At 39.9% G+C, this 15,845-nt stretch overlaps 2 protein-coding genes across 2 annotated transcripts; both read left to right on the top strand.

Annotated features, from left to right (window-relative positions):
• The first annotated feature begins 1,303 nt into the window (after positions 1-1,303).
• On the top strand, positions 1,304-9,158 carry ccn5 (cellular communication network factor 5). The gene is made up of 5 exons (XM_067528123.1): positions 1,304-1,511; positions 2,378-2,594; positions 3,149-3,397; positions 4,432-4,673; positions 5,370-9,158. The coding sequence occupies exons 1-5, from the start codon at positions 1,449-1,451 to the stop codon at positions 5,655-5,657; spliced, it is 1,059 nt and encodes a 352-aa protein (XP_067384224.1). The 5' UTR covers positions 1,304-1,448; the 3' UTR covers positions 5,658-9,158.
• Positions 9,159-12,985: 3,827 nt separating this feature from the next.
• On the top strand, positions 12,986-15,452 carry LOC137140234 (P2Y purinoceptor 1-like). Its single transcript, XM_067528463.1, has one exon. The coding sequence runs from the start codon at positions 13,062-13,064 to the stop codon at positions 14,022-14,024; it is 963 nt and encodes a 320-aa protein (XP_067384564.1). The 5' UTR covers positions 12,986-13,061; the 3' UTR covers positions 14,025-15,452.
• Positions 15,453-15,845: the final 393 nt, after the last annotated feature.

The following is a 15,845-nucleotide window of genomic DNA, read 5'->3' on the forward strand; positions in this document are numbered from 1 at the left end:
GCGTTCTGACCATCAAGGCCTTTGGCACAGACAAACCAGCTAATCCAGGCTGCACACTGACAAACAATACGAGTAAATAGAGTGAATATAATTCATTGTTTCTTTTACCTGTAATGTGCTGCATGGGTGTCTGCATGGGGATAGTTCTTGATTAATTCAGAAAATGACTGAAGTTATGCTATAAGCATAAAGAAAGATTGGGGTTGTGTTTATGTGTCATTAAACAACTTCAATGTACTTGATATATTAGCACCACTTTTCCTTGTTAATGTTTGGATGGATTATCATACAATTTGTAAAATGTATGTGGGGATCAGCAGGTATAATGTACTTATCTGAATTTCTCAAAATTTGTTTGATTAATATGAAACATCTATTATTTAGGCATAGGAGCAGCGAGAGGTATCTGGTGTTTTGGCTTATATCATTAAATAATGATATATACTGTACTGCATCACAGACATACAACAGAAAATAAACAGCAACTAAAAACATGTTATTCTACTAGTCTACTAGGTAAATTGTTGCTACTGGAAATATTAGGAAGATGAAAACCCCAACTCTAAGAGTTTCCCCTGCAGTCATGGTTGCAAGACAGATGATGCTGATGAATTCTCTTAGAAACATGATTGTGGGACAGTAACCGTTAATAACAGTAACTGTCAGTAACTGTCACCGTCAGCACCGGTGACTAACTATTCATAATGAAGATGCATAGTATTAAATAAGGATGCTCTGTGTGGCCTCTGACACTGTTTACCATCAGGCTTATTTGAATTCTCTTCAGGGGCAGGCTTCTTCTACAGCTGAAGGGAGCACAATGACTCAAATTTCATGCCAACCTCAGACATGCTGCCCTTACACCATGGAAACCACAGGGAAAAGGATTAAATCTCTTTTAAGTTGCGCTGAGGTTACAAATGAGGCTTTAAGATGTATTTCATAGTGGGAAAATGTAAATCCATCCAAAGATCAGCTACTCTATCTGTCTGACCAGCAGCTTGTAAAAACATCAACAAGACAAAATCCTGTCCACTTTCATTTGAATCTTCACCACAAAAGCCCTGAATGTTGTTTGACTTTAATGTATTTTTCTCCTCTCAGCTTGTGTTAAGCTGTGTAAACTTGGAGCACCATGAGACTGGAAAGAGAGGTAGGCGAGGGGTAGGAGCGGAAAAAGCTGGGGGTGGAGGTGTGTGTGTGTGTGTGTGTGTGTGTGTGTGTCCGTCTGGAGGTGGAAATGTGCAGTAGGGAGGAGGAATGTGAAACATTTCTGATGCTGCTCCAGTGGCTGTTTTCATGGTAGTCAGCCCGTGACATCAGAGTCCAGACTTTATAAATGTCAGTAGACGCAAGAATGAGCAGTTAGCAAACAGCTGCAGTGGCCGCACCACAGTGTCACACGAGATAGTGAGACAGACTGAGCTCCTGCAGCAACACAAGCTCTCATGGACCGACTGCTGTGTGACTGTGTGATAGCCGTGGCTGTGCTGCTGTGTGTGGCTACACAGGTGAGGCCTGCTCTTGCTTATTTACTGCCGTTTGTCACTGATTACGTATTTTTCTCTCTGTCTCCATTTTTCCGTGTGTGTGTTTATGAAACTGAGTGTGGGTGGAGGTCTAAATGATTTAGCTGATTTCCTGTGGTTTTTCTTGGCTCACTTTACTTGTTTGCAACTTTTCCATCGCAGGAAATCACAGATGATGACATGTGATGATTCTTTCATTAATTAAAATACAATTAATTGCATTATTAAATATACAACATTTACATACATATACTACCATTTTAAAACTCACAGTAAAGTCACAATATTGAGTTTTCTGTAATAAATTAAGACCTTTCAGCCCCGGCGAAATCAGTGTTTACGTGATTCTTAAACCAGACATCAGATGTCTGTGAGTTTAAAGCAGCCTCTTCCCTCCCACATTATCACGAAGCTTTGTGGTTTAGAGTTGATTTACAGTGATAAATGCTTTTGGAGTGCTTGTGTGCATGTTGCTGCCTTTCTGAGCACTATATAAAAACAAGTGTTGGACAGTAAATTTGTTACAGTTGCTTTTCCACAAAGCATAGAAACTAATTCTTCTACTCTGCTGAGATGAGACTGAGTTGGTTCTGTTTTGGCTCCATCAGAAACATGTTACTAACCAGTGGTTTGGCCTGAGTGGTGGATGCTGATCTGCAGTTTTTGAGAATACGAGTAATATTTTGTTTAGTCTTTTAGAACATTTAGAAATTAGGATAAGTATTGGGAGGATATTTGTGGTGGTGGTGAAAACACCACTTTCTTCAGGCTACTTTTAAAAATTATTTTCACTCAGACTATAATCTTTGCTCTAACATCCTTTCGCCCTGTGCATGTTTTCTCTGCAGGTGTTGTGCCAGCTTTGTGACAGGCCCTGCATTTGCCCTCGTCCATCCCATCAGTGTCCCACCGGAATCCCACTGGTGTTGGACGGCTGTCGGTGCTGCCAGGTGTGTGCCAGGCAGCGAGGCGAGTCCTGCTCCGAGTTGTTGCCCTGCGACAAACAGAGAGGGCTTCAGTGCGACTACAGTGCCAGCTTCCCCGGTGAAGCCGGGGAGTGTGTCAGTGAGTGTCTCTTGTAACTAACAAACAACCAAGCCCATGTCTGTGTGTGTAAGAGGGAGTGGAAGGCAAACAGCAGAGTAAAGGGAGGGGGTGATTTAGTCTGCAACCAGACACTTAATGTTTGGAGTGTGCTCAACCATGCAGGACGGCCTGCCAGGCACTGATGCTTTGCCAGAACTCCAAATCGTTTCAGCGCATATTTCCAGGGCAGTTGTTGACACATTACCTCTGGTGGCGGCACTTTGTGCTTGATAAATTGCAGAGACGCCACTTATGGGTTGAAAAACAGGCTCCTCGGGTTCTCAGCAAAGAAGCCTAGTTTTCCCATAAAACTACTAACCACTGGCAGGGGCCGCACCTTGTCTGACCTGCCCTCTCTCTCTTTTATTTTTCTGTGTTGCATCTCCCTGTGTCTGCCTGTCTGTCTGTCCTCCTCCTCCCTGTCTCTCTCGCTCCACCTAACTTAATACCCTCACTTCCTGATTAGGTTTCCTACATCAATTTAACAGGCAGCTGTGGCTGAGGACGTGACATCTGTGCTGTGTTTCGAATAGGTAAGGGTGATCTGGGCTGTGAATTCAACGGCATCACTTACCACGAAGGCCAGTCGTTTCAACCTTCCTGTGACACTTACTGCCACTGCAGAAGTGGAGGGGTGACCTGTGTGCCCGCTTGCCCTTTGACTGGCCGTCTTCCCACTCCGGATTGTCCCAACCCGCAGTACATCCGGCCACCAGGGAAATGCTGCAAAGAATGGGTGTGTGAAAGCCTTGAGAACACAGTCCTTCGGGATGCCATCACAGGTAAACGCCACAGGTGTGTAGATGTTGTACTGTAGACGTGTTGTACATGTGAGGAACACATGACGCGTTCTGCAGCGTAGGTAATCTGTTATATTTTATCCTAACATCAACATATGTTTTAGAGTCAGGTTGCTTCTCCCTGATAGAGTATATCTCTACATTCAATATGACTGGATGCCTCGGCTATAATTCATGCTCGGCGATCATCAGTCCAAATGGAAACATAATCCGCCCCTCATTTATGCGTAGTTTGTCACACCGGTTATGTCTGGAAGTTTTTACTGGAGCATTTTTACATTCACTTGGGGTGTGTCTGGCCAAAGGAAAACTCCAAATATATCCCACATTTCTTTATAAGAGTCATAACATATTTTTTTCCCCAGTCATTAAGTTCTCTGGTTTTATAATAACAACTAACTGCAAGTGTGTGACAATTAAACACGTGACGCCATGTAGAGACTACATTACTCCACTGAAATAGGAGTGTGTGTGTGTGTGAAAGAGAAACAGAGGGGTGTGTTAGGGAAATGAAGAAACTCTAAAAACATCTGGAATTCCAAACACAGTCAAACTACATTATGAGAACGGCAAAAGAACATTTTGTTCTTAAACACAAAGCTGCTATGTCTGAAACTCAGCTGATTATCTGACCTGAGCCAGTTGGTTTTGGGGAGGCACAAATTTTGACCTGAATTCAAAGCAGCGAGTTTGATTTCTATTTTCCATGAGACATTAAAGCTCCTTGAAGTGTGCTACAGAGGCTACTGAGATCAATCTGTTTCACACAGAGTCATCACATTCTGACATCTTCTTCAGTATCATAGTAATCCAGTTAAAACAATCAGTTCATTCCAAGATATACTGAAACTTTTACATTTTTCCTCCCAACTCAGCTGAACAAGAAAATCTCCAAAAATGTCAAATTATTCTTTTCTATTGGAGCATCAAGGATCACACAGCATAAACTGTGATTGTGACTGTGAATTTAAGTTACTTTTCTCACCATTTAGTTTTTTGTTTTTTGTTTTTTACAGCCATGAGACCCAACAGGTTGGGGCCATCCCCTCCGAGCGATCACCCTCTTAACAAACTGGTTACACCTGCCTCCAACTGCATAGAGAAGAGCACCCAGTGGAGTGCCTGTTCCCAGAGCTGTGGGGCTGGGGTCTCCACACGTGTTTCTAACCACAACCCTGCCTGCAAGGTGCAAATGGAGACTCGACTTTGTAAAGTGCGACCTTGCAACGAAGCACAGCATGTCCCCAGGAAATCCCTGGTGAGCTCAAACTACACCACCACTTCCGTCTGCTCTTTTTGTCTTAGGTTTACTTCAGCTCACCTCACTGCATATCTGACTATGCTCCTTTCATGTCTTTAACGTGACGGTTGAGTCGATTCACAAAAAACATTTTTACAGAGGAACAAAAGGACACAAAATAATTAAACATTTTTACACATGCTTCTTTTTAACCAAAAGGACATGTTCTCTGAATAAATACCACAAGGAGGATGTGTAAAAACAGGTCATGTTTATTCAGTGAAGTGTTACTTTCAAGATGACACAGTAACACAGTAACAGTAATGACAAACTGTAATGTTTTTCTCAGAATACAATGAGTGGCAATAAATTAAGTAGGTTGCTTTTGTTATTGTTTTTATGCCCCTAATCATATTTACAGGACCACAGCATAACGAATACAAAAGCTCCAACATTCAGTAAAGAATAGAAAAATGAAGTTAAATATGCTACAGACTACTACCCTGATTGATTGAGGTTGACCAAACTGGAAGATTCATGTCCTGGTATTGCAGATATTACAGAAAATGAGAGTTTTGAAAGTAATGATTACTGTTTATTAATAGTCCCATATTGAACTCCTTGGCTGACAACAGTTGTAGCTCAGATCAAAGTATGGATCGAATTGAATGACTTAAACTTACCTTTGTGTCTTGGTCTATGCTTATTTCCCAGTGGGGGCAGAAGGGTCACTGCAAGGCCAGCTACATGTCACCAGGGCCCATTCAGCTGGTTCATCAGGGTTGCTACAGCACTCGCGCCTACCAGCTCCGGTACTGTGGACAGTGCACGGACTCCCGCTGCTGCACGCCTTACCAAACCACCACCGCTCAGGTGACCTTCAGCTGCCCCTCCGGCAGACTGCTACAGCGAGCTGTGATGGTGATCCACTCATGTGTTTGTCACAGTAACTGCCCCTACTCACCATTCACTAACCCTGCTCTGTGGGGATACAGGCCCTGATTAGCCTGTATGAGCAATGATCTATTCAGAACAGTAAGACTTCAATGACTAATTCAGGGACCAGACAGTAAGAAAAATCTCAGACGGCCTCTGATGAATGGAGCCTAAGAGAGAAACTGAGCTTTGTAGATAAAAACGGATTGAGTTGGATGAACATACATGGACAAACTCAGCCTGCACATTTTCACAACTCCTCTTCCAACACCTCAAGAATCCATTATGCTGGTGTTTTATTCCTTTTCCAAGAATCTGTGGTTTCTTAACTTTACATACAAAATTCAATTCAACTTTACTTTTACAGCGCCAATTCACAACAAAGTCATCTCAGGGCACTTTACAGAATAAAGTCAAGACTATAAAGATGTATAGAGAGAACCCAACAATGACCCCCTTGAGCAAGTCCCAGGCAACAGTGGAGAGGAGAAACTCGCTTTAACAGAAGAAACCTCCAGCAGAACCAGCTTCAGGGTGGGCAGCCATCTGCCTTGACCATTTTGGGGTGAGTGGAAAGTGAAGAGAGAAAAGAAAAGAGCAGCAAAAGCAACAACAAAACATCAGGCAGGTTGGTAGGACCACTAGCTGCACAGTGGAAACACACAGCCTCAAAGCCGGGGGACACCTGCAGAAAGGGACAGAGAGAGGGGGACAGAGAAGGAGAAAGACAACTACGGGAGAGAACACACAGAGTTAATGACATACAGTGGTGACAATTGTGCGGTGAGAGAAGAGGAAAGAGGGACAATAGGAGGAAAGGAGCTCAGTGCATTGGGGGGTGGGTCCCCCAGCAGTCTAAGCCTATAGCAGCATAACTATAACTAACTATTAGCTTTATTAAAGAGGAAGGTTTTAAGCCTAGACTTCGTAGAGAAAGTAGGGAGGGTGTCTGCTTCCCGTAACATATTGCTTTTATATATTATATTTAACACAGAGGTTACAAAAGCAATGAGCGTGGCACACACAGATGACATGGGGAAATAAGTGCAGAAACCCCAAAGTACACTGATTTCTTCTCAGAGGCATGTCCAGAGTTTAGAGGGGAAACGTTAAGGAAGCACTCTGACCTACTGTGAGGACCATTTTACAATCAAAACACAGACTCCAACTTACCAACTAAAGGCATGAGGGAATCTGAAAAGAAGAACAAAAAATCCAACACGGCATGACATCAACTTCACATTCTCAGTGCAGGCTCATGTCAAAAAGTGTAGCAAAATTATAGAACAAATCCATCAAAGTGACTGAAAGCCAGTGCAGAGAAACTAAAACTGATGTCATATGCAATTCATTTTGTACTGCTACAGAGTTCTGGACCAGCTCCGAGGAGGACAAAGAACAGAGCAAAAGCTGTTACACTAATTGTTTTTAGGCCAACTGCAATTCAAATAAATGTAACCGAAAAGCTAAACTATGAATAGGCAATGAGAGTTGACCATGATTTTATTTGGTTATAGACACAGTTTTTAATATTTTGTTTTTTTTTTTATTAAGTGCTGTAAATTTGAGTCTGAAAACCTGGTTAGCATTTTTTTGCACTTAATTTTCCTTATCTTGACGTGTATGGTTTTTATATTAACTTTTTTCTATTAACTGACTGAAATATGCCTGTGTTTGAAATAACATCAAGAGAGTGTTTTATGTTTTATTTTTCAGTATTAAGTATTTCAGTAAATACCACACTCATGCTATAGTTTGCTTATAGCTTAACAGTGGAAAAGGCTTTTTGTTAAGCGAAACAGACTGATTCTAACTTCAGAGTGTATAAATGAATGACCCATGACCTTACAGCTGTATGAGTAAATATGCCCTGATCTGCTGCTGGGTAGTACCTGCAAAAACGAGAAACAATAAAACTCTAAAAACAAACCAGAAAGAATAAAATCAGATAAAAAAAAAAGCAAAGACAATTGCACATTGTTCAGCCAGAAGCACAATGTCAACACATTTCTCTAAAACCATATAATTGTTAATCTTGTGCAATATAATATTGCAACTGGCAGAGCTGGATGTCTTCATTCATTCTGCAAATGTGCTGATCACACAGTGTTTTACTGGTAATTGACCTTTTGTGCTTCTCAAACATCTGTTCTGACAGATTCACATTATGAGATATTATGTAGAAAAGTAATAATATAGTAATAAATAAAAACTGAACATAAAGGTTTAAAAGGGGTTTACAACTATCACCAGCATCCATGGCAGCAGCTGCAGCTGAATACAATACACCTGCCTGTATAATAGTGACATTTTCTGTGTTGCTCCTCACATAATTTTACAATATAGCTCAAAAGAAAACGAAATAGCTTCATTTGAAAATTGATTTGCTGGCTTAGTCCAGAATACTTATGAGGTCTAGGACGAGTGCTGTATTGTTTGTTGACATGAGCAATGCAATTTTTTGTTAAGTTGTACAGTGTTGTTTAAGTTTTTTAACATTGCACTTATTATTGTAATTAGTTTTGTGAATATTTCTGGACAGACGTCTTTTATGTAATGTTGGTTGCAAAAGTTTGCATCCCCTTATTTTGAAATGGCCAAAAGAGTAAAACAAAGATTTGCATCGCCTAACTTGACTTTCAACCTAACATAGTAACAATACAAATGTTTGTTTATAATGAAAAGTAACTGACTGTATACTCGGTAATTAATTAATTAAATAATTAAAAATTATTATTTAATTATTATTATTATTATAGGTTTGCATCGCCCTTGATAAATTAATTTAAACTGAACTGATGAAGTGATGAACAATTATTCTTTGCCATTACTAAATAAGTGGGTCCAAACCTTTGCACCCAACTGCATAGGCCTGGTGAAAAATGTTCCAGTATTTTACATATGTCATGTATTGCAACTCTCAGTTACTTTTGTGTTGTTATTGACAGAATAATATACTTTTTGTATTTTAAACAAATCAAATTTTAAACAAACATTTGACTTCACCACTCTTCTATCCACTTGCCAGTGTTAAAAGCTTGTTTTGATAACAACCGACACGTTTTTGGGTTTTGTAATAATGACTTGTATTACTTTCATTAGCTTTCTTTGCTGAAAGTTTTGCAGTTTTTGGAGGCTTTTTCAATCAGACCATGACCATGTTAGTGTACCCTGATTTCTACTGGACTAAAGGGCTTTCTGCTGAGGTGTAACTATATCACCAGCATCTTCAGAATGCCTCTATCACATATTTACAGTTTTGGTTTTATACACTTTTTGCAAAAGGGTCATTTTTGGGATTCATTATTTTTCTAATTCCAGGACTGTTTCAGATCATGTGTCACCCATTTCTGCTTTGTGTGAATAACTCAGAACTGGCTACCACCTGTACACATTCTACAAATACTGTAAAACTCTAACATGGAGTCATACAGATTTATCTGTTTGCAGTGCATCTGAGGGAGTTCTTCAAATGTTTTCTTTTCAGAAAGAATTAGTGAGCTGTGTCACTAAAGAAATCACACTGAAATAAAGGGAGTGATGTTTTTATATATTTTTTAAACATGAGCATCTCTGTGTGCCCAGGGGGGGATGAGTGTTCTTTATAAAAAGGTGCCCCAAATATTTATTTATTATAGTACAACATATTGGACTAGAAAGCTTATATCATGTAGTGCACTGGGCTGCTCTGGGCTTTGGAGTTTACAGGTTAGTCATTATTTCCCATTCTCTTTGATCAACAGGAATTCAATTTAATTCAACTTTATTTCTATAGCGCAAATTCACAACAAAGTCATCTCAGGGCACTTTACAGAATAAAGTCAAGATTATAAAGATGTATAAAGAGAACCCAACAATTCCCCCTGAAGCAAGCCATAGGCAACAGTGGAGAGGAAAAACTCCCTTTAACGGAAGAAACCTCCAGCAGAACCAGGTTCAGGGTGGATGGGCATCTGCCTCGACAGGGTTGGGGTGAGTGGAAAGGGGAGAGAGAAAAGAACAGAGCAACAAAAAGCAACATCAAAACATCGGGCAGATTGGTAGGACCAGTAGCTGCACGCTGGAAGACACACAGCTTCAAAGCCGGGGGACACCTGCAGAAAGGGACAGAGAGAGGGGGACAGAGGAGGACAAAGACAACTACGGGAGAGAACGCACAGAGGTAAGGACATACAGTGGTGACAATTGCGGGGTGAGAGGAGAGCAGAGATGGTAAAGAGGAGGAAAGGAGCTCAGTGCACTGGGGGGTGGGTCCCCCAGCAGTCTAAGCCTATGGCAGCATAACTATAACTAACTCTATGCTTTATTAAAGAGGAAGGTTTTAAGCTTAGACTTATAAGTAGAGAGGTTGTCTGCTTCCCGAATCTGAACTGGGAGCTGGTTCCACAAGAGAGGAGCTTGATAGCTAAAGGCTCTGCCTCCCATTCTACCTTTGGAAATTCTGGGAACCACAAGTAGGCCTGCAGTCTGAGAGCGAAGTGGTCTACTGGGATGATATGGTGCTATGAGGTCTTCTAAATATGATGGAGTCTGACCATTCAGAGCTTTATATGTAAGAAGCAGGGTTTTAAATTCTATTCTACATTTAATGGGAAGCCAATGGAGAGAAGCTAGTGAAGGTGAAATATCTCTCTTGCTAGTTCCAGTCAGCACTCTTGCTGCAGCATTTTTGATTAATTGCAGGCTCTTTAGGGAGTTACTAGGGCATCCTGAAAGTAGGCAATTACAATAGTCCAACCTAGAAGTAACAAATGCATGGACCAGTTTTTCAGCATCACTTTGAGACAGGATGCTCCTAATTTTGGCAATGTTCTGTAGGTGGAAGAAGGCTGTTCTAGAGATTTGTTTTATATGTGAGGTAAAGGACAAATCCTGATCAAAAATAACTCCAAGGTTCCTTGCAGTAGTACTGGAGGCCAGACTTATGCCATCTAGAGTAACAATATGGTTGGACATCATATCTCTGAGATTTTTGGGCCCAAATACTATAACTTCAGTTTTGTATGAGTTTAAAAGTAAAAAATTGTGGGACATCCAGGCCTTTATGTCTTGTAGACTTGAAGCTTTATTAACTGATTATTTTCATCTGGTTCCATAGATAAATATAGCTGGGTATCATCAGCATAACAGTGGAAATTTATGGAGTGTTTTCTAATAATGTTGCCTAAAGGAGACATATATAAAGTAAAAAGTATTGGTCCTAACACAGAGCCTTGTGGAACTCCATAGCTAACCTTTGTGTGCATGGAGGATTCATCATTAACATGAACAAATTGAAATCTATCAGACAGATAAGATTTAAACCAACCTAGTGCAGTTCCTGTAATTCCAATTTCATGTTCCAGTCTCTGTAATAAAATGTTGTGATAAATGGTATCAAATGCAGCACCAAGATCTAACAGAACAAGTATAGAGATACTTGCTCCAGGGCTATGAGAGACGCTGTCCTCACTGTTTTTCAACTATCCCTGCAGGGTCCACTGCTGATTACCTGTTCAGCCGATCAGAAGCAGGTGCTGGTGGGTAGTAGCTTAGGGATACTTGGAAAACAAGCAAGACAGCAGCTCTTGTAGTCCTGCAATAATTGGTGTTAAAGGGTGAACATCCTGCCACGTAGACGATGTACTGTCCGTAGGTGGTCACCTAGGGTGCAAAATTTGTTTGTTTTTCCCGACTGACATGGTTTGACATAGTAACATCACTCAACGGGCATCATCTGTTGTCATTAGTCCTGTCAGTATCCGTAGGTGCACCATGCCAGTCTGCGCTTCTGTTTGCTTCAGCTTGACAGCATTGGTGATGTCACTGTGTGAAAATCAAGGCACGGGGCAAACTACACACTGGAACAGTATATTTAACAACATTATTAATCTACAGTAGATATATTAATCTAAAAGATGTTGTGCACAGCAACACGTAATCTGCAGTGAAGTTTTGTTCAGGGTTCATCCAGCATCATTGAAGTTGTTACATTTTTTATTTCTAGCAAAAGCTACATTGTTTTCTCTGTAGAAAACAAACAAACAAACAAACAAACTGGTGTTATGCTTCAATATGCAGCGTATACTGTATGCAGTATAAGGTTATCATTTCCAAAAAGGTTTTTTTTGGACCAGTCTGATCACCCCAATAGAATGTTTCTAGATCCGCCTCTGTTGATGGAGTAGAATGTCATACATAGATCAACCTTCTGAGCAGAGAGAAGTCAAAGTGACTTCAGAAGTGGTCCCAGATATTTTCAGCAATATTCAAGGGCAGAGACTGGACCTAGTGTTAGGAAGTGCTGTTAATAAGGCTACACAGACCAAATTAATGACAGGAATCAATCAATAGTTTAAATTTCTTTCATTAAATACTGCTTCCTTAGACCACCCACAAAACGTAATCCTGGCTCTTTATCAGCCTTGGTGCTTTAAGCTTAATGCTAATGCAAACACACTAACAAACTTCTTTTTTTTAGTTAAGAGTTAACAAAGCTCTTTTTAGACTTGGAAACCCCTGTAGTTGCTGATCTTATAGTCAAGTGTGTGGCTCACCAAAGTGCTGATATTGTCATTTCAACACAGATTTTGAGGAAAGCTATCTAGATTAGAGACAGACGGTCTTAGATACGATATTAGCCCACAATCTGTCACACTATCTAGTGTATAGGTAATTGCAGCAGGACGGCAAGGGAGGGTGTTATGGTTAATGAAGGTTTATTTAAAAAAAAAAATTAAATCTTTTTGCACTGTAATGTGCTTTACTTGTACTTATCACTGCTTTATGTATTAGGAATGAGACATTTGTGAGAGTATATCTCAGGGTTAGTAAAATATGTAATAACCACAAACAGCTATTAAAAGTTATAACGAGAACATTTGTTAATTCTTAATTAAAGTCAAAGTAAAGTTTAAAACAGCTTTTAATTTGATTGCAATCAACCAGTAACTGTGGTGATAATTATCTGAGGAGTACTATGTGCTGTTGTGAGGCCACAACAAAATTATTTTACTACAGGAAATGCCTTTTTTCTTTTTTAAATTTCTGTTTTAATTCTTTTTTTAGCTGAAAACTACTTGGTATCCGGTCTGGGGTTTTAAGTTTACCCAAAAGGGAAATGCTGTTTCTAATGCACAAATTGCAAACTCCAATGTTTCTTTAAAAAAGTGTCTTTTTGTCTTGAAATCGTTCATTAGGTTAGTGAGAATTTGGCTAATAAGGTAAACTTTAAAGGTGAGTCCACATATAAACACAAATAACCTGTAATTGTAGTCTGAACTGTCATGAGAGCAGCATAAATTCAATTTCAGTTTTCAGAAACAGACTAATAAACAGCTAATGTCATTTCCTGGAAACTGGCACGTGCACAACGTACTTTATGTTAGAGGTTAAAACAGGAAGTCTTTTCAGAACAAAGCAAATAGTTTATTTATCTCTGTCTGTGCGGAAACGGGCACACTCACAGAGAGAACTGCTACACAGAACACGATGAATACCACATCTTGTAAAACAGTCAGCTTTGACTTCACAGGCAGATTCCTGCCTCCTGTTTATATCTCAGTGTTCATCATTGGTTTGTTAGCTAATGGATGGGGATTGAAGTTTCTGCTGCAGAACTGGAAGAAACTGGGTGATGTCAATGTTTTTGTTCTCAACCTTGGACTTGCTGATATTCTGTATCTGCTCACACTCCCGTTCCTGGTGGTTTACTACTTCATGAAGAGTAAATGGATCTTTGGAGATGTTTTCTGCAAGATAACAAGATTCTGCTTCAACTTGAATTTATACGGCAGCATTGGCTTCTTCACTTGTATCAGTGTGTACAGGTACCTGGCTATTGTCCATCCAATGAAAGTGATCGGCAGATTCACACTTACTCACTCTGTGGTTATCTCAGTCATAGTTTGGTTCTTGGTGAGTGTCCAAAGTCTTCCAGACATGTTCTATACTAAGACATATGGAAACAAGCCTGGAAAATGTTATGACACCACACACAAGAGATATGTTGAGGATTACCTGAAATACAGCCTTGGGTGGACACTCACTGCATTTTGTATCCCGTTCCTCATCATTCTCGGTTGCTATGGACACGTGATTTTTGTCCTCTGCAGAGGAAAAACTATTGACAAGGTACTGAAGCAGAGATGCTTAAAGTTGTTGTTCATTTTGATTCTTCTCTTCTCTGTTTGTTACATTCCCTATCACATACTCAAGAACCTCAACCTCTGGTCAAGAGTTCTGTCCAAACAGAAAATCTGCCATCAATGGAATAATGGAGTTTACATTGCTCATCAGATAAGTCGGGGCCTTGTTTGTCTCAACAGTGCTCTCAACCCTCTGATTTACCTTCATGGAAATGAAGACATTTCTGCTCGGCTCAGACATTATTTCCAACAAGCCCGTGAAGCTGTCATGCGGCTGTCCATCCCCCCTAGTCAAGTTCCTCTCTGATATTTTAACGGAATTGAACACAATTTCCCATAATTACATATTTACTGTGCAGGATGAAGGTTTGACCAGTGTTGTTGTCATATTGTTACTGTTGTCTAACAAAGCTCAACAAGTTATCTTTCAGAAAGATTTGTGAAGAAAACAAAAGCACCTGTTGTGGTGGGGAGGCTCAATGCTATGCAGATTTTGTAATACTTTTACAACAATACGCTGATTGTTTTGAATTTTAAGCTCTTCTCTGGCTGCTACACATTTGTTCTCATTGCATATTGCGTGCATTTAATAGGACATGAGGCTGAAGTAGAGCAGCACAGTGGTAGAGTGGTTAACCAGCTTAGAGGTAGAAACTGGCATCTGTCAATTTTCTTTCTTGGTAAAATTTGCATGTTCTCTCTATGCCTGTGTGGGGTTTTTCTGGTTACTTCAGTTTCGTCCCACAATCCCAAGACATGCTGAATGAGGCTGAGGTTCCTCTTCAAACACCACAGACCATACAGTCATCTACAGGCCAAATAAACTGTCAGTGGCAGGCAATTTTTTTCAGTTTCATTAAAAAAATAAATTTGAATTTGATCAAATTCCCATCTGTGTGTTAAGATACTGTACAGTCATCGTTGGGACAACTACAGTAGCTAATAGACAGATTACAACAAATATTATTTTCATTATTTAACTTGACGAACCTAATTAATGCTCTTGTTGCAAATCTTTCTGCATGTATAAAGGAAAAACTCACTGTAATAAAATAAATTCTAATATGCCTCAAAAATGTGATTCTTTTGTGGTAAAAATATGATATTTGGACTGTTGCTTACAATAAAAAGGACAGCTTTGGAGGAGCTGGAGTCCTGAGCTCAGTATGCTCTCACTTATTTCCTCACTTGGTATTTGTGTTCCAGAACTTCCTGTTTGGTTTGTGGAGAACTGGTACAGAAGATTTGAACAATTAACAAAGTCATTGCTGCTTTTCTCTCCATTCAGAGACGTGTCACCTAATACTCAGAACCACCTTCAGCCTTTTTTTCTTGCTTAAATACTCATGGTTAATGAGGAAACTAATGGTAGATGGTAAATGATCTGCACTTATATAGAGCTTTTCTACCTATTGGTACTCAAAGCGTTTTACACTGCTTCTTATTCGCACTCACAATCACACATACATTCACACACTGATGGGGGAGCTGCTATGCAGCAGGCCAATACTCACTAGGAGCAACTAAGTTGGGGTTCAGTCTCTCAGTTTCAGGCTCAAGCACACTTCGACATGTGACCGGAGGAGCCAGGGATCAAACCACCAACTGGTGGATTAGTGGATGACCGCTCTACCTCCTGCGCCACAGAAGCCCTGACCATGCAACTGCTTTTCAGCTATTTATTTCATTTATGAGTTACCAAAACTGGGGGTGTGTAAATGTAAGTGGCTGTAACTCCTGAATGGTTAATGTGTCACTTTTGTCAAACCTTAAAGCTGAAAGTGTTGACCTTGCTCACATCTTGAGTTTTTATTATAAATTTAATGTGGTTGTTTTACAGAGGTCACGTATCAAAGAAGGCATAATTTTATGATCAGTTTTTTAATATTTATGAACTTGACTGCATCTAGATTTACACACCAGCTGTCTAAAGAATAGCAATTCATCACAGGAAATGATAAGTTTTTATTTAAAGCTGACTACTATCAGATAACTCCTCCATGCTGGTGGGTGTAACTGAGGCAAATTGGTATGTCTGATGCACACACTGAAAACTATAAAGATTTCTGATAACATGTAAACATTTTATAGTATTGATCTTGAAATAATTTATCACTACACTGCAGTC

The sequence above is a fragment of the Channa argus genome, chromosome 13 (assembly GCF_033026475.1).
Source record: "Channa argus isolate prfri chromosome 13, Channa argus male v1.0, whole genome shotgun sequence".
Classification (NCBI taxonomy): Eukaryota; Metazoa; Chordata; class Actinopteri; order Anabantiformes; family Channidae; genus Channa; species Channa argus.

Bases quoted from the DNA above. Each gene is read 5' to 3' on its own strand.
- LOC137140234 (XM_067528463.1), top strand. From the start codon at position 13,062: ATGAATACCACATCTTGTAAAACAGTCAGCTTTGACTTCACAGGCAGA.
- ccn5 (XM_067528123.1), top strand. From the start codon at position 1,449: ATGGACCGACTGCTGTGTGACTGTGTGATAGCCGTGGCTGTGCTGCTG. The intron at 2,595-3,148 runs GTGAGTGTCTCT...TGTTTCGAATAG, and splicing joins TGAAGCCGGGGAGTGTGTCA to GTAAGGGTGATCTGGGCTGT. The intron at 4,674-5,369 runs GTGAGCTCAAAC...CTTATTTCCCAG, and splicing joins ATGTCCCCAGGAAATCCCTG to TGGGGGCAGAAGGGTCACTG.